This window comes from Trichechus manatus, unplaced genomic scaffold (genome assembly GCF_000243295.1).
Source record: "Trichechus manatus latirostris isolate Lorelei unplaced genomic scaffold, TriManLat1.0 scaffold00027, whole genome shotgun sequence".
NCBI classification, from domain to species: domain Eukaryota; kingdom Metazoa; phylum Chordata; class Mammalia; order Sirenia; family Trichechidae; genus Trichechus; species Trichechus manatus.
Window position 1 is genome coordinate 20,105,373 of NW_004443963.1, and position 25,659 is coordinate 20,131,031.

The window sequence follows — 25,659 nt, forward strand, 5'->3', positions numbered from 1 at the left end:
CCTGGGACACGGGCCTCCCAGCCTGGAGCTTCTCCCAGAGTGTACTGCGGCCCTCGAAGTACCCAGCACCTCAGAGGGGACTGGGTGCTGGGCAGGGCCACACTTGGGTAGCTGACCCTGTACCTCCGCTGCCTTTGTTATCAAAGGTGTTGGGGGAAATGGTCACTGCCAACGCCTTCCCAGCTAGAAGGCATGCCTCAGTGAGGGGAACGCCATAGTCTGCCTTTCTGTGAAACTGGAAGGACGATGAGGAAGTGAAACAGGACACGTTCATACCCCTGACTTTCTGCCTCCTGTCTCAGAGCTGGTCTTTCTTGCCAGTGCCAGCCATGTGGGCGGAAAGGTGCCCATGCTGGTAAGGTGGAGCCCTACCTGGCTTTTCCCAGAACTGGTCTGAGTGTTTGCTTTCTCTTGACTCTGTGCAGGGCCTGCTTGGGGGGGTGCATCCCCAGGCAGCATTGGCTTCGCAGGCCAGCAGAGTGCAGTGCCTGACAGCAGGGGCAGCTGGACCCTCCTTCCCGGCTCCTCTCAGTCTTAGAGTGGTCAGAGGCACCCTGTGGGCTGGGAAGACCATGGGCTCTGAGGACTTAAGGGATGTGGGCTCTGCTACTTGTCTGACCTGGACACCCTTGAGCAAGTCACTTCTCAGAACTGCCTCCAGGATGCGGAGGTAGGAGGAGACACCCTCTACGCTTCAGCCCAGCAGTGGAAAACCACATGACCACTGTGTTCCCACTGGCTGCTACGCACTTTCTTAGGCACCTTGTGGGGGCTGGAGCCAGTTTCTAAAATAATTGTCTCCCCTGTGAGAAGTCAGATAGGCATACTGTAACCCTGCACAGGCCACCACATGAGGCACAGTGTTGTCAGGAGCAGCTGACAGGGTCCCGTTTGTCCCTGGGCCAGTCTTAGGGTACATTCTTCTATCCCAGTTCATCTGGTTCTCACCAGAATCCTGGGGTCAAGGTGGTGCAAGTGTTCTTATTCCTGTGCTACAGGTAAGGAAACGGAGGCCCCAGGAGGCATTTACAGGCCCAAGTCCTACAGTCGGGAAGTATCAGAGCGGTTCATGAGCGCGGGCTGCTGTCCCCCGAATCTCTGATTCTTCCTGGCCGACCACATTGGAGCTGACCTGTACTAAATGGGGCTGCCCCCACTGAGCCCACACTGGGGGAGTGGCTGGGAATGGCTGGGTGGCCCTGTGTCGTGGGGGCAGCTTTCCAGACCCCTTTTGGGCCCTACCTCCATTCTTCTGTTGAGGGCTTCCCAGCTTTTAAGAAGTTGGATTCTTTTTCAGATCATTCTGGAAAACTATGCATACCCTGGGGTTCTTTTGATCGGCACCGACTCCCACACCCCCAATGGGGGAGGCCTGGGGGGCATCTGCATTGGGGTCGGGGGTGCTGATGCAGTGGACGTCATGGCTGGGATCCCCTGGGAGCTGAAGTGTCCCAAGGTGAGGATGGAAGGACACGTTCCGGGGTGGCTGTTGGGGCACGTGGGGGATGAATGTAGAATCTGAGACTCAGAGGGATGGGGGCTAGGGCAAACTCAGAACCTTTTGGGAGGGAGGCGGGGTAAGTCAGCAGAAATGAGAATTGCAGCAAGTAGACGCCTCAGCTTCCTAGTTGGATGTGGCCCAGCCCACAGCCTGTAATTGCTGTCTCGCCTTCCTGCTCAGGTGATTGGTGTGAAGCTGACAGGCTCGCTGTCTGGCTGGACCTCTCCCAAAGATGTCATCCTGAAGGTGGCAGGCATCCTGACAGTGAAAGGTGGCACGGGTGCCATTGTGGAGTACCATGGGTCTGGCGTAGACTCCATCTCCTGCACTGGTGAGGAGGGCGCCCACAGGATGTGGCCCTCAGGCTGCACCGGACCTCTGGGGCCTCTGGTTGAGCAGTGGAAGCAGTGAATGGCTTTCCCCTGAGACAGTTTGGGGGCTTGGGCTAGACTCACTGGCTGCCTAGGAAATCCAGTCACAGACTCAGAGGTAGAGGGGAGATTGGAGACAGACCTGGAGATTGTCTGGTCCAGGCCCTGCCTTCAACAGATGTGATGAGAACCCTCTCAGGGAGAGGAAGTAACCTTCCTGTGGCCACAGAGAGTTAGGGGCTCAGCCAGGTCTTCTGGAGCTGGGCCCTGGCCATGGCCCTGAGCTGCCTTGGGTGATCTGAAAGGAAACTCCCAGAGAGGCCAGAGGTGGGAGGTGGTGGTGGGAGTGGGGAGTCAGCCCCACAGCTTTCCCTGGCTGGGGTTTGAACCTCGCTCATTCCCTTGGGGTAGAGATTATAGGAGACCAGTTAGCCTCCAAGACAGGAAGGAGCCAGCACCTTTCTCCCCATCGTTCCTGGTGGCCTGGCATTGCTGTCTGGGCCGTCAGACATCCAGGGACATGGAACAAGCCTCAAAGTGGTCCAGTCCAGACTTCCCGAGCCCCACAGAAGTGCTGTTCCACTGGCTCTTGTTCCCCCAGCGTTGATGGGGCTCACTCTCACAGGTAGCCCTCCACCATTGGACAGTGCAGTGAGGAAGTTGATAGCAAGCCCACACCCATGTCCCAGCAGCCCCATGTAGCAGTGTCCCGAGGGCAGTCAGGGTGTCTGTCAGCCTCATCTGTCCCAGGTGATGCTCTGTGACGCAGACAGTGGGCGTTATTCCAGTCTTCCTGCTGATAACCTGAGACCCAGAACAGTTTCCACACAGCAGCTTGGTGTGGCTGGAAGAGGGAGGCCTGGACGTGAGCCAGGCAGACTAGACATGAATGTCAGCGCCTGCATTTGCTTTATGGCATGACCTTGAACCTGTATGAACCCATCCCCACCTGCACAGTGGACACAGTAAGAACTGGGCAGTGTCTGGCCAGGTCGGCCTGTGGGACCTGATGGCCTTCTCTGTCTGGTCTGCCGAGTGTTCTGTCCGTCCTGCCCAGTGGCCACTGAGAGCTGGAACACTGAGTTCTGGTTCCGAGGCCTCCCTTCCCTGGCCATGATCTTAGCCCTGGGCCACAGGGATGCGTGCCCCCTGTCCTGAGGCCTGGGGGACTGTGCCCAGCTGCTCAGCCAGCCCCATGGTCTCTGTTTTCATGCAGGCATGGCGACAATCTGCAACATGGGTGCAGAAATTGGGGCCACCACCTCAGTGTTCCCCTACAACCACAGGATGAAGAAATACCTGAGCAAGACTGGCCGGGCAGGTGAGCCTGCTGAGCAGGGTGTGGGGTCAGAACAGTTGGATTGTGTGCTCCTCCCCAGGTTACCCCTGAGTGAGTACTGTTGCCCAACCTAGTGTCTGTAGACTGGCTTCAGAGGCTCTGAGAAGCCACTGAAGGTGTCTGGAAGTTCTGCGTGTTTGTTTCTGAGTAGGGCATCTGTGGCTTTCATCAGCTTCTTAAAGGGGCCTGGCATCTGAGTTTGAGATGTCTGTGCCTCAGGATTGGAATTTGAGTTTGACCTAGGAGGATGGCTGAATACCAGGTCTTTTTGGCCTGGCTCCTGGTGCCCCGTACAGGAAGCTTCAGAAATGACCCGGATCTGCTTCTATTTATAATTCTTGCCATAACGGGGAGGAGGAAAACACTGGAATAAGAACCATTTTCCCGGCCTCCCCCACCACCCTCCCCAGCCTGTTCTAGTTTGGCCTCCTCTGCCACCTCCCTCCCCAGGAGGTTCTAGCTTGGCTTCTTCCCCCACTGCCCTCCCCAAACTGTTCTAGCTCAGCCCTCCTCTCCCACCTCCCTCCCCAGGAGGTTCTAGCTCAGCTTCCTCCCCCATTACCCTTCCCAGGCTGTTCTAGCTTGGCTTCCTCCCCCATCACCTTCCCCAGGCTGTTCTACCTTGGCTTCTTCCCCCGTCGTCCTCCCCAGGCTGTTCTACCTTGGCTTCCTCCCCTGTTGCCCTCCCCAGGCTGTTCTAACTCGACTTCCCCCCATACCCTTGCTCTCCCCAGGAGGTTCTAGCTTGGCTTCCTCCCCCGTCTCCCTCCCCTAGGAGATGTAGCTGGGTTTCTTTGAGGCTCTGAGGAGAAAGCAGGGCCTGCCGGAGAGGTTGTCGGCACCTGTGGAGGGAGGTGAACAAGGCCATGAGGTGGACCCAGAGGCTGGGGCCCAGGGGAGCGCTTGTCTGTTTGCTTCCGACCTTTGAGCACATGGATTCCTGTCTGGAAGGCCCTTCCCCTCCCTTTCTTTATCGAGTAACTTCTTCAAAATTCGCTCTACTTAACTCCAGGAAGCCTTCCCCAACTCTGACCTCATCAGGTGCTTCTCCTCTGAGTCCCTGTATTCCTGTGTCTCACTGATAGCTCCTCACTAGATTGTGAGCTCCTTGGGGCCAGGAGTGCTCTGTGCTATTTTGTTCCTTCGTTTGCCTGGTCAGTGCCCAGGGCACCGTGCCAGGTGATGGATGGACTCTCAAGACCGCTTTCTGTTCCACATGCTTCAGCCCCCTCCCTTGTTTTCAGACATTGCCAATATAGCTGAGGAATTCAAGGATCACTTGGTACCTGACCCTGGCTGCCATTATGACCAACTGATTGAAATTAACCTGAGTGAGGTGAGGAAGGGAATGAAATCCAAGGAATTTCTGAGGGTGGGAGTTCAGGCCCCATCTAGGGGCTTCTCGTGCCCACTGGTTCTTAGCACTTGGAAGGATCAGGGTGGGTCCCTGGCTGCTCAGCCAGCAGGCTCTCGGGCCTTTGGTGCCCAGTACCCCTGTAAATTGCTGCCTGAAGCAGGCTGGAATGGAGATGGGCTGGGGCTGTGGAGACATGGCCATGAAGAGAGTGGAGGTGGCTCGTTCAGAACAGTCAGTTTGCTGCTTAGCAAAGCCCTGACTTTGCTCTGGAGGGTTTTCCTTGGTGTCAGAGCTCATCAGCCCACCCGTACAGAGGGCTGAGCAGGGTTTGGGCCCCTGAGGCCTGCAGGCCAGAGTTGGCATCGCAATGCCAGAAGGCAGGCTGTAGGAAAAGGCAGCAGAATGGTCAAGGCCTTGGGCCCTGCAGCCAGTCTGCATGGGTTCATATCCCAGCCCTTCCACTTCACCTCTGCAGGCCTCGCTTCATTTGTGAAACCTAAGGCGCTTGTGGGGATTATTAAGTTAATTGATGAAATAATAATTGCTAACTCTTCTTGAGTGCTTACTGTGTGCCAGGCACTTCGCTCAGAGCTTCACATTTATTAAGTATGAACACACGAAGGAGCCCTGGCGGCACAGTGGTTAAGCACGCAGCTACTAACTGAAAAGTTGGTGGTTCCAACCCACTAGCCACTCCACAGGAGAAAGATGTAGCAGTCTGCTTCTGTAAAGATTACAGCCTTGGAAAACCTATGCGGCAGTTCTATTCTGTCTTCTAGGTTCACTATGTGTCCAAATCAACCTGATGGCCATGGATTTGTTTTTAGGAGCACATTTTTACATTTTACATGTGAAAACAGTGAGTTTTTGTTAACAGATTCCAAAAGCAGCGTGGTATGGGAGATAACAGACTCAGGAAGCAGGCAGCCTTGATTCCGTCCACGCCTCTGCCCTCTCCAAGCTGTGTGTCCTTCACCAGACACATCACTTCTGAGCTTCAGCTCTTTCCTTTGCAGAGGGTGGACGAGACGAGTTTGCAGGCTGGGGGTTCCTGATGCTGGCGTCTTGTACAGTGCCTGCTGAGGGCTCAGGGGCTTCTGTCATGAGGGCTGAGCCCTCGGAGAGGAGTTGGCCGCCTGGGGCCTCTGCAGGGACTTGGCGAGTGGGAGCCAGGCAGTCCCCGGAGGGTGGAGCCATCCACACGGCAGGATTGGTGCCCACTGCGCTCTTGACGTGCCATGCGTCTTTGTTTCCTCAGCTGAAGCCGCATATCAACGGGCCCTTCACCCCCGACCTGGCCCACCCTGTGGCAGAAGTCGGTAATGTGGCTGAGAAGGAAGGGTGGCCCCTGGACATCCGTGTGGGTGAGCACCTCCCAGCCCAGTCGGGCATGGGTCACTCAGGTGTGGAGGATCACCTGTACCGACCGCGGGAGCCATCAAAAGCAGGCCCCTGCTGAAAGAGCGTTTTCTTTATGGCTTTTGTATTAGTGACTTTTCCTTAGTATTAAAGAAATATATGTTCATTGTAGAGAATATTAACAAGCAAGAAGAATTTTAAAACACCCCTGATCTCAACCGCCAACCAGAAATGAGTGTAAGAGTACTTTTGAGAGACAGCTTTTCTTGCATACGTTTCCACGTGTACATTTCTTTGTTTTACAAACATGTAGTCATGCCAGCTATGCGTTGTATAGGCCACTGTACTTCCGTGCTTTACATAACATGCTGGCATGTTAACAGAATCAGCATCTGCTTTAGGGAGGTGGTACAGTAGATCTGGGCAGCCTTGAGCAAGTTACTTCACCTCCCTGTGCCTCAGTTCTCCATCTGTAAAATGGGAATAATAGTCATACTTAAAGCCCTTTAAAGTTGTTGGGAGGGATGAGTTAATATGTAAGAAGAGCTTTCTATAGTGTCTGGAATAAAGTACTATAAAATAAGTGTTCACCCTTATTAGTTGAAGTAAATTTAAAAAAAAAACTGATGTTTTAATAATTTGAGAAAAAGACACAGAATGATATTAGACTGTCTTGGTATTGGTAGATAGTGTAATGTCATCTAGTTTTCATTGACTTTTTGAATAACTTTGATAAACTTTTTAAAAGGCACCATTTTCCCCGATTATAAAACAATAAAAAAATCAAAGAATACTCAGAAGTATAGAAGAAGACAACTAGCATCTGCTAGAAGCCCCTGCCAGCAGTGTTTCCGTGTAAGCGCTCTGGTGTGTACACACGCGCACATTAGGCGTTCAGACACACGCCATATATTAACATATGCTGTTCAGACTCATGCTTAACGGCTTTGTTATCTTCCGTCAAATGGCTATCCTTTATCGTTGGGTGTTTAGGTTGCTGCCAGCTTTTCTCTGTTAAAAACCATCTTTGGCCCAACACAGTTGGTGGACTCTCTTGACCAGGTCTAGATAGTGTGAGGTCAGGTGGAGACCTCTGGTCGCCGTCTCCTCCTGACCTCTAACCCTGTCACCCACAATGCACCAGGTCTGATTGGCAGCTGCACCAACTCCAGTTATGAGGACATGGGGCGCTCTGCAGCGGTGGCCAAACAAGCGCTGGCCCATGGGCTCAAGTGCAAGTCCCAGTTCACCATCACACCAGGCTCTGAGCAGATCCGCGCCACCATCGAGCGGGACGGCTACGTGAGTGCCCGTGTGTCCTGCCCCCGGCTCCCCTGCATCCCACTGAGTACCGTGACTTCAGGGTGGGACGAGCCACAGCCTTATCAGCCCCAGGGCTGGAATAGTACCAGCAGCTGCCCTGGGTTCCAGTGCAGCTCGCTGCTGAGTCACCCTTTCCCATTAGCCACTTGCAGACCATTGTGTCCTCTCCTCTCCCTGCAGGCACAGATCCTGCGGGACGTGGGCGGCATCGTTCTGGCCAACGCCTGTGGCCCCTGCATTGGCCAGTGGGACCGGTGAGGGATAATCCCACTTGGTGTGGAGCCGCAGATGTTGGGGGCGACGTTACTGGGGTGGAGAGAAGAGACTCAAGCCCAAGGCCTCTAGTTTCAGGGGCTAGCGCACATTTGAAGATTTTCCCAGGCATAACTTGAAAGTCGGGCTGGAAGGAAAGGGGAAGAGCCCTGGAGAGGCCCTGAGTGGCCACATGGCCTGGACTGGCAGGAGGAAAGCCAGAGAGCCACATCCAAGTGGACAGCCAGGGGCTTGATGGGCCCTCTGAAAGGAGGCGGCTTGCGGGGTGGAGGGAGCACCTGTTCAGGAGCCTTGGCCTGGGTTGGGGCTTGCCGCTGCCTGGTCTCAAGCCTGCCTGAGGGTCCCCCCTGCTCTGTATTTGAGTCCCAGGGAGGAGGCTATTTCTTCAGGGTCCTTCCATTTCTCCTCCTGTCATGAGCTAGGCATGTGCTGCAGGAACCCAGCCTATCTGGCCTCAGGAGGGGACAGTGGTAAGGCCAGACATCACTAACCCTGTCCTCTCTGACCTGGCAGAAAAGACATCAAGAAGGGGGAGAAGAACACCATCGTCACCTCCTACAACAGGAACTTCACAGGCCGCAATGATGCCAACCCCGAGACCCATGCCTTCGTCACGTCCCCAGAGGTGACACTCTGCACAGCCAGGCACTAGCCAGGGGCTGCCCCTCTGGGTCAGGGGAGGCAGAAGGAGATGGGGCTTGGGGCAAGTGCTTCTAACCCCATGGGCAGCTGAGGAGCGTGGGCGTCACAAGGCAAGGGGTTATCTGAGCATCGCGCTCCCTGGGCGCTTCCTGCCTGGTCTCTGCCATTGTGAGACGTTTCTTCAGTAGTTAGTGGTTCAGAGCATGGGCTCTGGGATCGCACCCTTCTCATGAACCTGACGGGGTCAGTGGGCACAGGGAAGTGAAGTGACTTGGCCAAAGCTCATCAGCTATCTAGAGGAGGGCTGGGATTTATCCCAGGTGGTGAGAGTCTAGAGCCCATTGAAAGTTCTTGTTGTCGTTGTGGTGACTGTCGAACAAGCATGAGTCGGGGTCCCACCGTAGCCACTGTCAGCATGTAGCTGCTCTTTCTTGGCTTGGTCTTTTCAACGAGTGTTTGCTGAATGGCTGTTCCTGTGTGCTCAGTGTGCTGCCCACCTGGGGGCATTTCTGCTCCTGTACCATTTGTGTGCCCGTGTGCTCAGGATGCTGGGCCTCTCCCAGTCCAGGGGTCCCACTTGTCTCTGCCGTGCTCTGGTCCCTGCTCCTCAGGAGAGCCTGTGGCCCAAGGCCCCCAGCGGGAAGGGCCAGAGGCCAGAATTGCTGTGGGCTTCCTGAGTCCTGCACAGGCCCAAAGGCCTGTAGACCCACGGATGTTCCTGCAGCTCCAGCCTCTGAGAAGACGGCTCTGAGAGACTTGAGAGTGTCCTGAGCCCCATTCTCAGTGTTTGTCTAGGCTTCTGCTGGGTGGGGCACAGGAGCGGTGTTTGGGGCTGACCAGCAAACCGGCCACTCCGTTTCAGATTGTCACAGCCCTGGCCATTGCCGGCACTCTCAAATTCAACCCAGAAACTGACTTCCTGACAGGCAAGGATGGCACGAAGTTCAAGCTGGAGGCCCCGGAAGCAGATGAGCTTCCCCGCGCGGTGAGCAGGCGCTGCCGCCCTCTGCTGGTGGCCGCTGCGAGTGCTTGGTGCTCCTTGCGCCAAAGCACTTCTTCCCACCATCTTGCTCACCCCTTGTGCAGGAGGGGTGGCGTCGCTAAGTGAGAATGAGGCAGCTCTGTCGACTTGGGAAGGAAAGGCTTTGGGGCACAGGGGAGCTTGCCCGAGAAAGGGGGCTAAGGATCCAGTGCCCAATAGTCCTTGTCCCCTGCTGCAGGAGTTTGACCCTGGGCAGGACACCTACCAGCACCCCCCCAAGGACAGCAGTGGACAGCGGGTGGACGTGAGCCCCACCAGCCAGCGCCTGCAGCTCCTGGAGCCTTTTGACAAGTGGGATGGTAAAGACCTGGAGGACCTGCAGATCCTTATCAAGGTCAGCTGTGCAGGGGCAGGAGGACAGCCCCCACCTGCCAGGGCTCCCAGCTCCCTGAGCATCAGCAGGGCTGTGAACTGCTGTTCCCTTCTAGAAGGAGGAGGGGAAAAGATGGAGGGCAGGAGTGGAGGTTTGGCTGCAGAGGAGAGAAGGCATTGCAGCCCAGTGTTCCAGGTCCTTCTCCATAGCCCCAGGCTGGGCAGAGCTGTCTCTGGCCAGCCAGAGTCTAGGGCTCTCGGCCTTCCGGCAGCAGCTGGTGAGAGCCACCTCAGTGGGGTGGGCAGGTCAGCACACCACAGGCAGGACAAGAAGGGCAGGTGTGACCCCTGCACAGCGGGCTCCAGGAGCCATTGATTGTCCTATTGTTACAGTTAGGCATTAGTGGGTGTGGCCTGTTTGGGAGCCAAGCAGACACCAACCATTATGGTGTGGCCAGTGGCTTCAGAGCCACTTCAGACATCAATGCATGCTGTTTACAAAGGGGTCTCCAGGCACGCCTGTGAGCCAGTACTGTGCCCACACGGCAGAGACTACGGTGCCTACTGGTGATGCAGACATGTCCCTGGCTCCTGTGTGTCTGCCATGGGGTCTGTGGCTGGCCTTCTAGCCTGGACATCTCTGAGCTGGGGGCCAAGCCCTACAGGGTGAGCAAGTGAGCACTGGCTGTCTCCCCAACCAGCCTGTGCCCCCGCTGAGCTCCCTGTCCATGAGGGAGCACCCCTTCCCATGAGGGAGCACCCCATCCTGCAGATCTCATGGAGCAGCTTAGGCCTTGAGGGGATGGGTGATGGCCTGCCTGAGCAGCAAGGCAGGGCTGCTTCTCGTCACCCTGCTGGGTCTTAGGCTCTGGGGCCTGCTGCCCGCCTCTAGAGGGCTTCTCCTTTCATCTGCCACTCAAGGCCAAGCCTTGACCTCTGTCTTCTCTGCTCACCCCCCACAAGGTCAAAGGGAAGTGCACCACTGACCACATCTCAGCTGCTGGCCCCTGGCTCAAGTTCCGTGGGCACTTGGACAACATCTCCAACAACCTGCTCATTGGTGCCATCAACGTCGAAAATGGCAAGGCCAACTCTGTGCGCAACGCCATCACCCAGGAGTTCGGCCCTGTCCCTGACACTGCCCGCTACTACAAGGTGGGCATAGGTGGTGAGGGCAGTGCTGGGCGGCCACTCTCCAAAGGGCCTGGAGGGCAGGCACAGGGAGGGCGAGCTGAGCCGGGGGAGGCCAGCCAGCCCTGGCGGGGGATGGTCATCAGAAGGGTAATGCTGTCTGCTCCTCCCCTGTGCACTGCCTCAGAGCTGGCCTCTAGGCCTTGTTGGCAGGTGAAGGAACAAAGGCCCAGCTCAGGTAGGGTGCAGCCTGGTCCCTGCTCTCTTGCTGGACCATGAACAAGGGAGGCCCTGCCAGGAGGTTTCGTGAGAGGAGCCCCACACCTGAGAAGAGGGTTGGAGGAGACCCTGCGAAGAGGGAGAAGTCAGACGCAAGCTGAGGCTCAGAGAGGGAAAGGGGCCACACAAGGCCTTGCAACAAACATGCAGACAGTCCACGGGCCAGTAGGGCCCAGGGCCCAGAGGGAGTCTGCTCTGCCTCTGCAGGGGACACTGAGGCCGCCAGCATCCCAGGCTGTTGGACTTTCTGTCTTGAGAAACAGAACCTGGGCTGAACCCAAGACCTGGCCCAGCAGGGTCCTCTGACACCTCGTGGCAGCTGTTTGGGGCAGAGGGGTGCACCAGGGCAGGGCACTCTCCACCCAGGAGCCCACCTGGAGCTCTTCAGTTAAGAAGCTCCAGTGCTGGGGGCAGTCCCACGGCTGTCGGGAAGTCCCTTTCCTGGAACTGCCCAAGCTGGAGGGCCTCTCCCCATCCATGCTTTGGCTCAAACGCTTACCTCCGTGTGAAATGCATTTTCGGCCCCTCTGCCCCTCAGCGCATCCCAGCGCTTCCCTGGGGTGACACCCCACCCGCCGCACACCCCCGACTACCTCTATGCTGAGCTCCATGGGTGGGTTCCATCTCCTCATGCCCACTGTGGCAGGGCTGTGCCTGATTGGGACACCCATTTCACCTGCCCTTGGAGAGCAGGTGAGGGAAGCCTCAGGGTGCCCCCTCTCCCCAGTAACTTCACACCTGCTTGCCCGGCAGAAACATGGCATCAAGTGGGTGGTGATTGGAGATGAGAACTACGGTGAGGGCTCCAGCCGGGAGCACGCGGCACTGGAGCCTCGTCACCTCGGGGGCCGGGCCATCATCACCAAGAGCTTCGCCAGGATCCATGGTGAGCTGAGCCGGGCCTGCCCATTGCTCTCCTCCCTATTCACAGCCCAGGATCTCCTGGCCTGAGTGGCCCCGGTGGGCCTGGAGCTGTGTGCTTGGCTCCCAGGCTTTGTCCACTGCTTGTGCGTCCCCCACACCCTGCTCAGGTTTGCCTGAGTAAGTCCCATATGCTCACCACTCCCCACCTTGGACAAGCACTGGTCTGTCCTCTAGACCTGCAGACCCAAGCAGTTGAACCCCAGGCACCTGGTCTGACTGTAACTGGGCCTTATTACAAGGAAGGCCTCCCTGAGAGTCACCAGCACACATTTGTTCACATCGCCGTTATGGGGAGAGGGCCCACCTGGGCCTCGTACCTCCCCGCCTGGCTTCTCCCAGAGCCCCACTGATTCAGAGCAGGAAGCTCTCTGGCTTGGGGTAAGGGCCCTGGCCCTGACCGAGTGTGTCCTCTGCTTTCCAGAAACCAACCTGAAGAAGCAGGGCCTGCTGCCCCTCACCTTTGCTGACCCAGCTGACTACAACAAGATCCACCCTGTGGACAAGCTGACAATCCAGGGCCTGAAGGACTTTGCCCCTGGCAAGGTCGGGGAAGGAGGGCTGGAGGGTGGGCAGGTCAGGCTATCCCCCGGCCCCCAGGCCCTCCTGAGGGGGTAGGTAGGGAGCAGCCACCTTCCTCCCTTCCTTCAGCCTGACCCCTACTTTGTGACTTCCCTTTGCCAGGAAGTCTCCAGGCAACCCCCCAGAGAAGGGAAGGATGAGCCAGTTACTCATGGAGGGTGGGGGCAACCAGGCCCTCCTCTGCCCACACATTGGCGTGGCCTGGCACTCAGGGCCAACAGTCCATTCCCAGCATGGCCCTCTTGGTCCCAGGACTCTCCCTCGGGTGCCCCTGACCCTCCAGCAGACCCACCCACACCTGCCTCCCTGCCTTGCAGCCCCTCAAATGCATCATCAAGCACCCCAATGGCACCCAGGAGATCATCCTCCTGAACCACACCTTCAATGAGACCCAGATCGAGTGGTTCCGGGCCGGCAGCGCACTGAACAGGATGAAGGAGCTGCAGCACTGAGACCCGCTGCCCAGCCACTTCACCCACTGCCTGACTGCCTGCTGCCTTGGACCCAGCTCAGCATCGTTTATAAGTGCAGCCCGTGTGCTCTATCAGAACCAGACTGGAGCCGGGCCAGCCACAGTGTCCTGCCCCAGACAGTGTGGTCAGACACTCCTGCCCTCCCCTCCTCAGCCCACTGAGTGACCATGGGTGGTTCTCAAACCACCCTGCCTTCCCGGTTCTAGTTTGGTTCCAGTCTTAAGCAGTTCTGTGCACTCTATTTATTTTTTATGACAAGACACCCATCTAAAGAAGTTTTTCTCCTGCCTGATCATTTCACTGGTGGCTGAAGGATTTGAGAGAACCTTTTATTCTTGCAAGGAAAATAAGAACCACAGTTCAGTGACTGCTACTGTGTGCGCTTGGTATCTGGGCTGTTATTGGCGCCAGGGTCCGGGAGGGTCTTCTCAGCCAAGGGCAGCAGAGGCCCCGGCAGCACAGCCGCAGGTGGACACTGCAGCAGAGGAGACGGAGCCGCAGTAGAGAATGCCTCCCCATAACCCCATCCAGCCCCCTTTCAGTCCCATCTCCCTCCCCTAACCCACCTCCACCCACAGGGCAGCTCCCCTCCCCATCTGGGGTTCCTGTACTTCCTTGGCTGGGCCCAGTGGAGTCTTCCAGAAGGCAGGCCTTTGCCCTCCTCTGCAGGTAGAACCACAGCCCCCCATGGTGCTGCGGCCTAACTCCTGCACCAGACCACCCCCTGCCTCCCCGAGCACCAACATGTCAGGCAGTGTCCCACCTAGCCCTCTGAATACTCAAAGGTAGGCAAGGCATGGAGGGTGGTAGCACATGATGTGTCCTGTCCCACGCCTCTTCAGCCCGGGTAGAAGGTGACAGAGAACAGTGCTGTTCCACAGCTGCTGCTCTTTCCCAGGGTGACGCCCGCTGACACTACTCAGCACCTCCACATGCTGCTGCCTGGTGTGGGCCTGAAAGGAGGCAGGCCCCATGGACACAGTGTGACCAGGAAAAGACTTACTACAAAATGGGCATCCTGGTCCCAGCAGAAGTGGGTGAAAGAGCTGGAAGAACCTGGCCAGGCCACTCCGCTGAACAAACAGTATGGCGCTTGCCCTGGTACCAGGATCTGTGGTGGCACCAGCAGACCCACAGGGCCTTCCTGGCAGGAGCTGAGCTGGGAGTGCTGGCTGGCCCCAGGCCTCCTGCTGGACCGCTGGTGTGGCGGGAGAGAGAGAACAAGCGTGGTCACTGCCCCTTCACCCTAGGCCAGTACACCTCACAGCCTCCACGATCTTGATGAGGGGCTGGGTTGGCTGAGGTCAGGGGCTACCCCCGCCCCACCCCAAATGCTGTGGGGAGGTGAGTGTTCCCTCCTAACGGCCAGACTCTCATCCAGGGCCAGAAGCAGCTCAGCCAGCCCCACCCTCCATGTGACTTCATGTAAGCACCAAAGTGGACCAGCCCAAAGCCCAGTCTGAGGCAGTCCAGGGCCCTCGCTAACCCCAGGCCCTCCAGCCTTTCTTTGGAGGGTGGCGGGGTTCATAGCCAAAAATGATTTGGGGACACACTGTCCCAGCTGCAGCAACTCAATGACCTTAGATCATGACACTGGCCGTTGGTAGAGATGGGTGGCCCTTTCCCACTAACATAGCCATTGTTTATTAAATGTCTTTGCTGTCACTGAAAGTCAGAAGTCCATGGGGGGCGGTGAAGCACTTCAGGCAGTGAAACTCTGGAGGCAGTTCCTGGAAGAGCAGGGCCAGGAAGCCAGAGGCCAAGCTACACGCACTCCAGCCCCACCTCCAGCTCCATGGCGGGGGTGAAAGCTCCACCTGGCATCTTCCTCAGCTGCTGCTTGTCTTCACGGCCAGCTATGTACCACCTTCCTGAGGGTAGGGTGGGGCTGCTGCACTGGCAGGAACTGCAGTCGAGCCCAGGGCTAGTTACTGGTCCACCAGGAAAGAAGGCCCAGGCCTGGCTCACTGATGGACCCCTGCCGGGTGGAAAGAGGACAGGCACCCTTCACCCACAGGCAGGGCTGGAACGACACAGGAAGGGGCAGAGGGGAGAGTGGGCGATGACAGCACTGAGGGAGCCCAGGAGCCACACCACTGCTCCCCACTGGCACAACTGGAGCACAGAGAACCCTCGCGTCTCCCACCCCAACCTCTATTGAGGCCTATGAGGAGGTGCGGCTTTACGGGTGGCCTAGCCCTGGGTCCCGAGGCCTCAGTCGGGTAAGGTACCCTTCCCCACCCTTTGGTACCCCAGCAGGCCAGTCTCCAGGCAAGCCACCAGGGTCTAGTCCTGCCAGAAAGGCCCAGTGACAACGAGGCCCAGCCACCAAACAAGCACAGGGGATGCACTGGCCACCCAGATTTCTGACAAAGACACAATGGCCTTCCCAGAACAACCCCAGGACCCAGTACGCCAGAAAGCCCTACCAGCCCTGGCCCCTGGAATCCCCCTTTCCTCATCTGTCGCTAACCAGCTTCATGGGGGTAAAAGGTAAAATGAACCCCAGCCAGATGTTGGCTGAGGGGCTCCATCCAGCACCGCTGGCCAAGAGTGGCCCCTTCCTCAGGCCGCGGCTGTCTTCTCGGGTAGGAGTAGCGGGTGGAAGCAGCTCTGAGGTTCGCTCACCCCTGCAGCCTTCCCTGCTGGGCTTTAGCCCTCTCCCCAGCCCCTTCCCGGTTTCTTCCTGCCTCAGAACCCACTTATCAATGGCCTTGCCATCCAGTTCCGGCTCTATGCTAGCCTGCAGGCAGGGTTCTGACTCTCGCCCACTCCCACAACAGCAGTGGCGGCTTTACCACAGGATGAGGCCTCACAGCAGGGACCTGACTCGGGATCACAAGCCGGGCCTAAAGGAACTGAGGCTCACAGGAGAAGCGGGCGCCTAACTAAGAGCACACCGCCAGGGATGGGACCCTGACCTGCTGGGGGAGGGCTCTGGAACCCCATGTCTACACTCCCAGCCCCTGCCACCCACTACACAGCTCCCTGCTGCTTCCAGCAACATCAGGACATCTCACCACCAGTGTGTATGGCGCCTCCTTCCTGGGCAGCTCCTCACTGGAAGACGTGGCCTCGGCTGAGCTAGGACCAGTGGGGGACGTGTCCACAAAGCTCTCGTCTACCACCCGGAACCGGATCTCCTCGCTGGTGTCCATGTACAGGTCGTGTGCACCTTCCTCCGTCTCGTACTCCCACACCCACACCTGCTCTGCTTCATCGCTGGCAGGGCCCAGAGTTAAGGCAACAATCAAGCCATTGGGGAGTCCTTATGGGGCTTGTGGGGGGCCCTCGTGCTATCTGGGAGCACTGGTGTGGCTTCTGGGTTCCCTCAGAGCATCCACTACACCTCCCCCAGGATAAACCAACCCCAGGTTTATATCACTTTGGCTGGGAAGTTCCAGAAAAAAGCAGGCCCCAGCCCCGTGTGTGAAAACAAGAACGAAGCCTGGGCCAGGCCTGTGGCCTTTGCAAGGAGCAGGAGGTCAGGGGCCAGGGACACACACCCTTGGCACAGTGGAGAAAGAAGGAGGTCAGAACTTGAGACCCACCTCTCGGAATGGGGAATGACCCCATGCCTGCCGCCCCAGTGCCCAGAGTCCACTCCTTGCCCTCAGGGTCTGCTCCCTGCCAGGTCTGATGCAAAGCCCACACATCCCCTCAGAGACCAACTGCTAAGCCCAGACCTCGTCCACCACTCACCAGCCTTGTTATTGGGGACAAAGAAGGCCCCACCTCTCTGTGCCTCAGTGTCCCCATCTGGAAAAGAGGGATTGCAACAAGACCTACCAAGGACTAAGTAAAAATACCGTGCTTTCTACAGGACCCAGCATGCAATCAGGCCTCACGTTGGCTGATGCTTTCTTCACATTTTCTGCGCGGTACAGCTCCACACCCCTTATGCCTTATCCCGTCCAATCTGCATGACCATCCCACGTGGCAGGCAGCAGCACAGGGATTTTGCCAGTTCTCACCCAGGACATGGTGGGATGGGGTTCACTGGCCTGAGAGTGAAGAGACTGGCCCAGGTCACACACAGACCCTGCCCCTGGCCCAGGGTCCCACACAGACCCTGCCCCGGGCCTGTAAAGGCCCAGCCAAAACTCCCCGCCACCCCCCAGTCCCTCAACAATCCCACACCAAGGAGCCGTGCTGCCCTCTGGTGGCCGTTCCACTAGTGGAATCCTGTTGGTTCTGGATGGACAGCTGCCCCAGAGGCTTCAGTTCACACAGCCTCTCTTCTGTGCCAGGCTGGGCACAGCAGGTACAGTTGTGACAAGATGGGGTCCCTCCCAGTGACAGACCCACCGGAACCCCAGAGCAGCAAGGTGGGGTGGTGGAGACAATAGGGGAGCCCAGGAGAAGGACAGAGCCCAGCCCAGGGTGGCTGGGAGTGGGCAAGTCAGGCAAAGCTCCCGGGAGTGATCTTTAAGGAGGTGGGAAGACACAGCAGGAAGGGGCAGAGTCCCACGGCCCCATGGCCCCAAGGCCGTGCACAATCCACGCCACCACGCCCGACTGCCCTGACAGATGCAGACCTGTGGGCACTGTGGTCAGTGTGGGAGGCACAGGCAGGCCAGTGCTTCTAGGACAAAAGTGCAGGCCAGAGGGGTGGGCACAGAGGCCAGCGGCATCGGATCACACTACCAAGGGCCACCCCAAGGAGAGGCCTGAATGCCTCGTGACCCCTTTAACCTTGGGAGGATACAACTTGGCCGGCTGCTGCAGCGACTCTGGGGGGATGAGAATGTCATCGAAGAAGCCAAGAGAGACTGAAGAGAGGAAGAAGGGGATGCCTGGGGCAGGGCTGGTGATGGACAGTCACACACAGAGAGGCCTGGTACTCAGCAGGCCAGACCGTGTCCTATGCTGCCCACAGGGCAGGTGTCATTACCAAGGGACTCTGGGCCCTACCCCACCCCGGCCCCGTGGCCTCTGCCCATGCCACTCACAGCCCTGAGCGAAGCCCAGTGTTGGTCACCAAAACTTGAGGTGGACACTGCACACAACAGGGACCTGTGGACACTGAGGACCCCAAGTCACTGCCGCCAGCTTCATGCCCACCCTGAGGTCCTGAGTTATGACCTCACGGTGACACTGCACAGCTGGCTGAGGTCCTCACTCCATAAACCAAGGAGAGAACTTGCCCACGAGGAGTAAGCTTCTCTGACAGCATGGGGAAGATTCCAGTCTGTATGTGACCCCAGCCCCTAGAGGGAGGCCCACCGCCCACCTGACATGCTCCGAGTCTTGGCTGAGGAGTCAGGGCTGCCTTACCATGCACGCCCTCTGGGCTGCAGCCTTTAATCTTCCCAATCAGAATCTCATCCAGGAACGGGTGGAACACAACATAGCGAAAATGGACTGGAAAAGAAGAGAACACATCAGCAACGGGCAGGCGCCAAGAAAGGCCACTCCTGCTTCCTGCTGCCAACCCTCCTTGCCAGCACTGCTGACCAAGGCTGACTGGGCTGCTGAGACCCTGCCCAGCGTCCACTCCCAGAGTCCCCTGTGGGCCCAGAGCAGTCGGCTGAGCCCCCAGACCCTAACCCATCCCCTAGAGGCCATAGCTCAGCCCCAGAACGAGGGCTGGTTCTCAAGTCTGCCACCAGCTTCATGCCCACCACTCAGACCCCAATTCTGGGCCATCAAACTCCCAACAATTCCAATCTTCCTCCAGGCTCTCCTTTAAATTCTAGAGCAGGCAGAAGCAACTGCAAAAGGGAGCCAGGTTTGGAGTCGAGTTTCCTGGCTCCTGCTGATGGGCAGTCTGCCCAGGCTGAGCATGGACCTGGAACAAGAAGCTAGAAGTGCCCTGAAATTAACGGGGGCAGGAAGAGGAGCAAAATGCTCCTGAGGGTTCTCCTCTCCCCTCACCTGACCCAAGGACCACACGTCCTGGACTCTGACTCCCAGGCTGGAGGAAGCCCCAAAGGGGCCGTCCCCACTGGACTGAGCCCCTCCAGGGACCAAGACTAACAAGGAAGATGCCCATCATTGTCCAACCTGTATCAGAGGTCGCAATACCACTGTGAGGATGAGGACACGGCCGGAAAGCCTGGGTAACCTGCTCACAGGTACACAGCTAGTACATGGCCTGTTCAGCCTTAGGGGCACCGCCATGTCTTTCTGTACCCACCAGGTGGGGCCACCATCCTGCCTTCCTGGCCACCTACCGAACAGGTTTAGTCCCCCAAACACAAGCTTCCGCCACCAGCACCCTCGGCAGCCTGGTCTGCCCGCATTAGCTGGCTCCCTGCTTCCCCGTGGTTCTGGCTGGCGCCCCCCCCACCCCCACCCTGTGAGGAGACAGGCAGGAGCCTTCCTGAAGAAGGCCCTTTGCCAGGAATCGAGCAAGCCTGGAGCCTCATGCTGGCCTCCCAGAGACAGGATGAGGGCAGCCTGGGGTCATTTATCCGGGATGGAAAAACCCATCCCTACGTGACTGTGTGCTTTAATAAATCCTTACTGCGCCTCTACCAGGTTTGTGCAGGGCACTGGGCTTAGAGCCGGGACAGCACCAAATCTTGTCCCCAGGGAGCCCCAGTCGGGAACCACATTCAAAATCGGGGCACAAAGACAGGAGTTCAAACAGGGCCCTAAGCCAGCCTGAGCTGGGGGGAGCGGAACAGGCCTAGAGGGGCTTCCCAGGGGAGGCCAGGTCCAGTGGCCTGGGACATGGGGCTGGCACCAGGTAAGAGTATTCAATCGGGCTCAGTGTCACAAATCATAAAAGGCCAACATTATGAATGCTTCCGATGTGCCAGGCGCTGGACCAAAGAGCTTACGTGGTTCTTCTCATTCGTGCCTCACACCGTTTTATGAGGTAGGTGCTATTGTTATTATTAGGCTGTTTTTGCACATGTGGAGACTGAGCCTCAGAGAGGTAAAGCGGCCTGTTCTGGGTCACTAAGGCCGTCGGCAGGTGACTACTCCTCAAACACAGGCCAAGGCGTGGTGTCACCTGGTGCCCTGAGACCCTCCTTTGGCACACGCTCAGCCACAAGCTGAGGCAGTGTGGGAGGGCAATAGGGAGGGGCCCCAGGGCCAGGGGCCATCCTCAAAGCATGGCCACTGCTCCCCGCCACAAAGTATCAACTCGCCCTGCATGGTGTTGGACAGGCTGAGACAAGCCTCACATTACAAGTGTGGTCCCCATTTTATGGATGAGGAAACTGAGGCAGAGCTGCCCAAGGTCCCCATGAGGGCAGACAGCGTCAGAACTGGCCACGGCACAGTCTGAGACCACTCGACGGTGTCTTTCTCTGTCAACAAAGGCCCTTGTGGGCTTTATTTTACATGGCAGTCTTAGTTTTGGGCTACTGAAATGGCTCCTAGTCTCTACAGAGATAGCTTGTTCTCCAGGGATGTCCGCAAAGCCCAATACCATCCACAGGAACAAACAAAGTCTCTGGATTCCTGGACAGAGGCCAGGCAGCCTCACAGCCCATTCTGGAATTGCTTGACATCTGTCCTGAAAGGCTGACCAGAATGGACTAGAGCAGGGGGCTCCTCGGGTTCCTCAGATGTGGGCTTGCGTAAAGATCACCAGGCACCTGGTTAAACAGTTGGGTCGTGGGGCACCTCCAGAGATTCTGATTCAGTAGGTCTGGGGCAGGCTGAGAATCTGCATTTCTAAGGAGTCCCCAGACCCTGAAATGTATCCACGGGCCCTCTGGCCTTCTACTTCTGCCTTGGTTCCATCCAGGAAGGAGAGTGAAGAATGCCCGACTCCTTGCTGAGGGTACCACGTCCCTTGATGTCCCAGTGATGTTGGTCACAGCTCCTCTCCTTCCAGGTTCTGGTTGTCACCCCCTCCCAGCCCCAGACGCACACCCCTTTCCCATGTGACCTTGCAGTTCCTCACATGGTGGGGTCTCTGATTCCATCCCCAGACTCTGGCCTCAGCCATGTGACTTGCTTTGACCAATGAGACGTAAGCATATGTGACATAACCAGAGGCCTGAAGAGCACCTGGGCCCTGGGCTCCCGCTCTGCTGCACTTTGGAACCCTGAGCCTGCCATGTGACGAGGCCAGTCTAGCCTCCTGGAGAGCACGTGAGCCCAGCTGAGGCCCCCTGCCCAACCACAAGAGAGTGAGGCCAACCCAGATCATCCAGCCCCAGCCCAGCCAGCCCCGGAGGACCCAGCCAGCTGACTCCCAGAATTGGGAGAACAAAGTTTGTTGTTTTAAGCCACTAAGTGTTGGGGTCATAGGTAGCAAAAGCTAACTGATATAGAAAACAGCAAGGGAAAGAAAAGAGCTCAAGAAAATTCAAATCACTGAGCCCTGGAGCACTTGCTACGTGCCAAGGCTCTATCCTAACTAGCTTCACACGTACTCACTCGTTAACCGTCACAGCCGTCCTATGGTAGGAAAGCTTCCGTTGACTGCATTTTGGAATCACTGGGTGGTGCAAACAGTTAACGCGCTCAGCTGCTAACAAAGGTTGGAGGTTTGAGTCCACCCAGAGGTGCCTCGGAAGAAAGGCTTAGAGATCTGCTTCCAAAAATTCAGCCATTGAAAACCCTATGGAGCACAGTTCTACTCTGACACACATGGGGTCACTGTGCATCAGAACTGCCTCGATGTACCCTACAGGGCAGTTCTACTCTGTCCTATAGGGTCACTATGAGTCAGAACTGACTGGACAATAATAGGTTTGTTTTGTTTTTTTTTTAACCCTGCTCAAGACACAGCTGATAAGTGACAGACAGAGATCTGAATCCAGAGGCCACACTTTTAACCATTATACCCCACTGCCCCTCAAAATCCCCCCACAGCCCCACCCATCCCCCTCCCCGGAGAAACAAATGCACTCCCCTCTGCTCTCCGCACTTCTAACCCAGCAATGGTCACACCATGTTGTCATCACCTGTCTGGCGGCCTGTCTCCCCCACCAGACAATGAGTACCCTGAGGGCCAGGCCCAAAGCAGGACTGTTATAGACAAGACCAAAGGGCGTGCAGACATGCAGCCATGATCCCAGAGCTAGAGGAGGCCCTGAGAACACCCTCAACCACCTCCCAGTTCTTACAGGTGAGGAAACCGAAGCCCAGAGAGGGGAAGAGTCTGCCCATCATCACCCAGTCAGCTCCCGACAGAGTCAGGACTAGGCCCCAGGTCTACCAGCCCCCAACCCAGGACTCGTGCCACCCTCAGCCATCTCTGGGGTGTCTACTCTTGCTACAGAAAACCAAGCCCCAAGAAACCCAATGCCCCGGGAAGAGGAAGCACCCACCTTTGGTGTGCGACGCACCATCCCCCGGGAACACATACGCATCCTCCAGCTTGGTGATATCGAACAGACAGATGCAGAGTCCCACGTTGTACACGACCTGCATGTGTATGTGCACACGTGTGTACACACACACGTGCACATCCACCCACCCACAGTGACCCAGTTCACGACCTGCGTGCATATGTGTACACAACACAGGTACACACACCATGTACACATGCATACCCCCCGACAGTGACCCAATCCCCCAGGCAGTCTCTCCTGAGACCCTCACATGACAAAAAACAAAACAAAACAAAACAAAACCTGTTGCCGTCGAGTTGATTCCAACTCATAGTGACCCTAGAGGACAGAGTAGACCTGCCCCATGGGGTTTCCAAGGAGTGGGTGATAGATTCGAACTGCTGACCTTTTAGTCAGCAGCCAAGTTCTTAACCACTACGCCACCAGGTCTCCCTAACACGACAGGGCAGGTATAATCATCTTCGTCTTACAGACAGAAATGAGTTGGGTTGCCTCTGAGGTAAATACAGGGAAGAAACCTCGGAAGGATGAGGGACTCTGGAAAGAGCAGGGCCTTTGGTGACAAGACCAGCTAGGTTACAATCCCAGCTCCACTACCACTGAGTGACCTTCATGGGGTCACTTCACCTCCCTGAGCCTCAGTTTCCCCAATTGCAAAAAAGGAACTACCAGGCTGCAGGCTATTAAATAAAGAGAGAGAATGGATGTGAAGCCCCTGTCCTAGAGCCTGACATACATGCTGGAAATAGTAATAACCAGTTAAGGATCACTGCAATTCCCTGTAAGGGTGCGTGGGTGGGTGGGTGTGCGTGTGGGGGGGTGTTCCTGGATAAGGCTACACATTCCAATGTCCCAAAGTCCATACTAGTCTCACAGCCCAGTGAGCATCAGAACTGCAGTTCATCTCCGTCCTGCCCGCAAAGCGTCAGACACACAAACACACGGATATGGCCACAGGGCTGAAGGCTGGTCCAGTGACACAGGACCAAGACCTGAGACTAGCAGAGAACAGGGTGAGGACTGAGCATCCCATATCCCCATCCCCACCCCATGTGCTCCGAACAGCTGGCTGCTCAGTGTCTGATCTGCCACCAGCGCCATCACTCCCCAATCAGAGACCTGGCAGGACTGATCCAGGATTAGCAAGAAGCTCAGAGATGCAGAGTTGTAGCCAGACCACACCACCATGAGGTCAGAGTCGGGCTGGCCTTGGCTGGGTCATGGAACCTCTCCCGTGTGGCCTCCTCTCAAATGACTCAAATCCAGAGAGACTTGTCTCTTGTCCCTCACCAACGCATTAAGGATCCGTGCCCCAAAGGGACTGCATTCCCTTCTGGGGCTTTTTTACACCTTCCCCACCCCCACAATGCCTGGTCCCCCCACATATCCCCTCACCTTTTAGTTCACAAAGTAAAGAGCAGCCATCCACTAAGGCCTCCATGAGTTCTCCCCACCACCTAAGATCCCCAACATCTGTACATCTCCCTGCTGTGACCTCAGCCTCCTATCTGATGCCAGCCAATCTTCCTCTTTCTGGTTCCTTTTCATCCCATCACCTCACTGCTCTAAGGTTGAAGCTGGGCCCTGCATGGCATGGCCTGACTCCCACTCACCTCTACAGCATCCCCTCTCCTCCGCTGCTCTGCCTCAGCCACACCAGCCTCCTCCCTGCCCTCTATATTTCCTCCTGCCACAGGGCCTTTGCAAATGCTGTTTCCTCTGCCTGCTCAGCTCTTCTTTCTGCCCAGTCCCCTCCAACCCCAAAAACAAATCCCCCAGTTAGCTCCTCCTCACCATCAGATCTCAGCTCAAGCGCTACCTCCCCAACAAAGCCACCTGTTCCCCCTCATTCCAGGTGAAGTTCCTTCATTCCACAGGCTTATAGATACATGTTCTTACCTTCATTCACCCCAACTGTCATCAAACACTTATCTATGGGACCCTTCCTTCATGTCTGCTTCTCCCACCAGACCACAGGGCAGAACCTTGCCTGTTCCATTCATTCAATCAACAGACAAGTATGGAACACCTACTCTGTCCCTGCCCTCATAGAGTAAGAAAGAGAAAAACAATAACCAAGTAAATAAACATACAAGAAAATAACAGTGTGGTTAGTGCTAAGGAGAGGGTGAGATGACAGAGAATAACCAAGGAGGGAGGGTTAGTACAGAAAAGGCCCTGGGAAGCCTCTGAGGAGCTGGTGCTAAGGCACTGCAGGCTTGGCACACAGAAGATGCACGGATATTTCTTGCAGAAATGAATGGATAAACCCCTGACCATTAACTCTATGTTACCAGAGCATCTGATCTTCACAAAAGCAATGTGGTAGGGCAGAAATTATTGCTCCCGTTTTAAAAATGGAAACTGAGGCCTCAAAAGGGTAAGTGACTTGTCCAATGTTGCACAGTAATTTGGAAGCTTGTAATCTAGCCATTCCCAGTTACAAAGCCCTTTTTCAAACCCGGTAAGGATTACCTCCATCCCCTTTTACAGATAAAGAAACTGAGGTTCTGGGACGTTAGGCTACTTGCCCAAGGCCAAGGTATGACCAAGCCCAGGCGCGCCCCGGGCCTTCCGTGCCAACGCCGGCCCACGACCCCGTGGGCCCAGTACCTTGTTGGCCAACTTCTTGTTCAGCTCCTCGGCGATGGAGTCGTTGAGCTTCCTCTCAAACTGCCACGGTGGGATTCGCACGGTGTCCACCATCTCCACCAGCACGAACATCCTGGCCTGCGCTGGGGGCTCTGGGAACGGGAGGGTTGGTCACGCGCCGGGGCGTGGGACCGGTGGGAGTCCCCGAGCCCCATCCGTGCTGCCCTAATCGCTGAGACACCCCCACCTCCAGGCCGGCGGTGGGGCTGCACGCTAGGGTCCGGGGATGCCCCGAGCGGGCCATACTCCGCTACTGCAATGGGAGGAAACAGGCCGAGCTGCGGAGACCCCATCCAGCGCTAGGAGTGCACCCCCGCCGCGCGCTTCCCGCCTCGGCCCCCAAGTTCCCGCTACGCGCAGCCGCCACGCACCGGGCTCCCACACGCAGCCGCCCAGGAGTCGCCGGGCTTTGGGCGAGGATCCGAATCCCGTCGGTTCCGGAGAGCGGGCCAATAAGAAGCTTCTGCCCGCCCCTCTACGCGAGGCGGGGCCGCCTTCAGGCTGCGTGCTCCGGAAGAGACCCGGAGGTGGGCGGGGCCTCCCCTTAGCTGGCCGGGAGCCGTCAAGCCCCAGGGCCGCGCTATCTGGTTGCTAGGCGACCTCTGTGCACTACGGGTCCCATCATCTTTTGCGTGGACTGTACCACCCTTCAAGCTGATCTCAAACCGTCCTCTGCACTGCAACCAGGAATCCTTTTAGAACGCAAACATAACGTGCTTAAAACCCTTCAGTACTCTGGGCACGGGTACAATTAATTGGAAAGCGCCACGAGGGATGTTTCTGGGATGATGATGTTCTGTATATTGTTTTGGGTGGTGGTTGTACAGATGCACACA

The 25,659-nt window shown here is 57.0% G+C and overlaps 2 protein-coding genes across 3 annotated transcripts in view; one reads left to right on the forward strand and one right to left on the reverse strand.

Annotated features, from left to right (window-relative positions):
• Positions 1-13,405, forward strand: part of ACO2 (aconitase 2) — a 65,265-nt gene extending 51,860 nt beyond the window's left edge. The window contains exons 5-18 of the mRNA XM_004373903.2: positions 1,298-1,456; positions 1,682-1,832; positions 3,089-3,193; positions 4,456-4,547; positions 5,827-5,932; positions 7,072-7,229; positions 7,431-7,504; positions 8,037-8,148; positions 9,028-9,150; positions 9,386-9,541; positions 10,483-10,674; positions 11,683-11,815; positions 12,275-12,396; positions 12,750-13,405. Coding sequence (XP_004373960.1) covers positions 1,298-1,456; positions 1,682-1,832; positions 3,089-3,193; positions 4,456-4,547; positions 5,827-5,932; positions 7,072-7,229; positions 7,431-7,504; positions 8,037-8,148; positions 9,028-9,150; positions 9,386-9,541; positions 10,483-10,674; positions 11,683-11,815; positions 12,275-12,396; positions 12,750-12,884 — 1,818 coding nt within the window. The 3' untranslated portion in view covers positions 12,885-13,405. The remainder of the gene's footprint in view (positions 1-1,297; positions 1,457-1,681; positions 1,833-3,088; positions 3,194-4,455; positions 4,548-5,826; positions 5,933-7,071; positions 7,230-7,430; positions 7,505-8,036; positions 8,149-9,027; positions 9,151-9,385; positions 9,542-10,482; positions 10,675-11,682; positions 11,816-12,274; positions 12,397-12,749) is intronic.
• A 1,079-nt stretch (positions 13,406-14,484) lies between these two features.
• Positions 14,485-24,992, reverse strand: POLR3H (RNA polymerase III subunit H). Of its 2 annotated transcripts, none has more exons than XM_023729081.1 (6): positions 24,785-24,992; positions 22,148-22,244; positions 18,183-18,269; positions 17,614-17,638; positions 15,926-16,127; positions 14,485-14,928 (listed from the first exon to the last, which is right to left on the reverse strand). In XM_023729081.1, the coding sequence occupies exons 1-6, from the start codon at positions 24,893-24,895 to the stop codon at positions 14,830-14,832; spliced, it is 621 nt and encodes a 206-aa protein (XP_023584849.1). In that variant the 5' UTR covers positions 24,896-24,992; the 3' UTR covers positions 14,485-14,829. The 2 variants fall into 2 exon arrangements, with proteins under 2 accessions (XP_023584849.1, XP_004373962.1); XM_004373905.2 differs by having other exon boundaries at positions 14,485-14,883; positions 17,614-17,677.
• Positions 24,993-25,659: the final 667 nt, after the last annotated feature.

Coding starts and splice junctions, on each gene's coding strand:
- POLR3H (XM_023729081.1), bottom strand. CDS start 24,895: ATGTTCGTGCTGGTGGAGATGGTGGACACCGTGCGAATCCCACCGTGG. Junction 16,128..17,613: donor CTGCAGCAGCCGGCCAAGTT/GTATCCTCCCAA, acceptor GGGCCCTGCCAG/CGATGAAGCAGAGCAGGTGT. Junction 14,929..15,925: donor AGGCGCCATACACACTGGTG/GTGAGATGTCCT, acceptor GTGTCGTTCCAG/CCCTGCCTGTGGGTGAAGGG.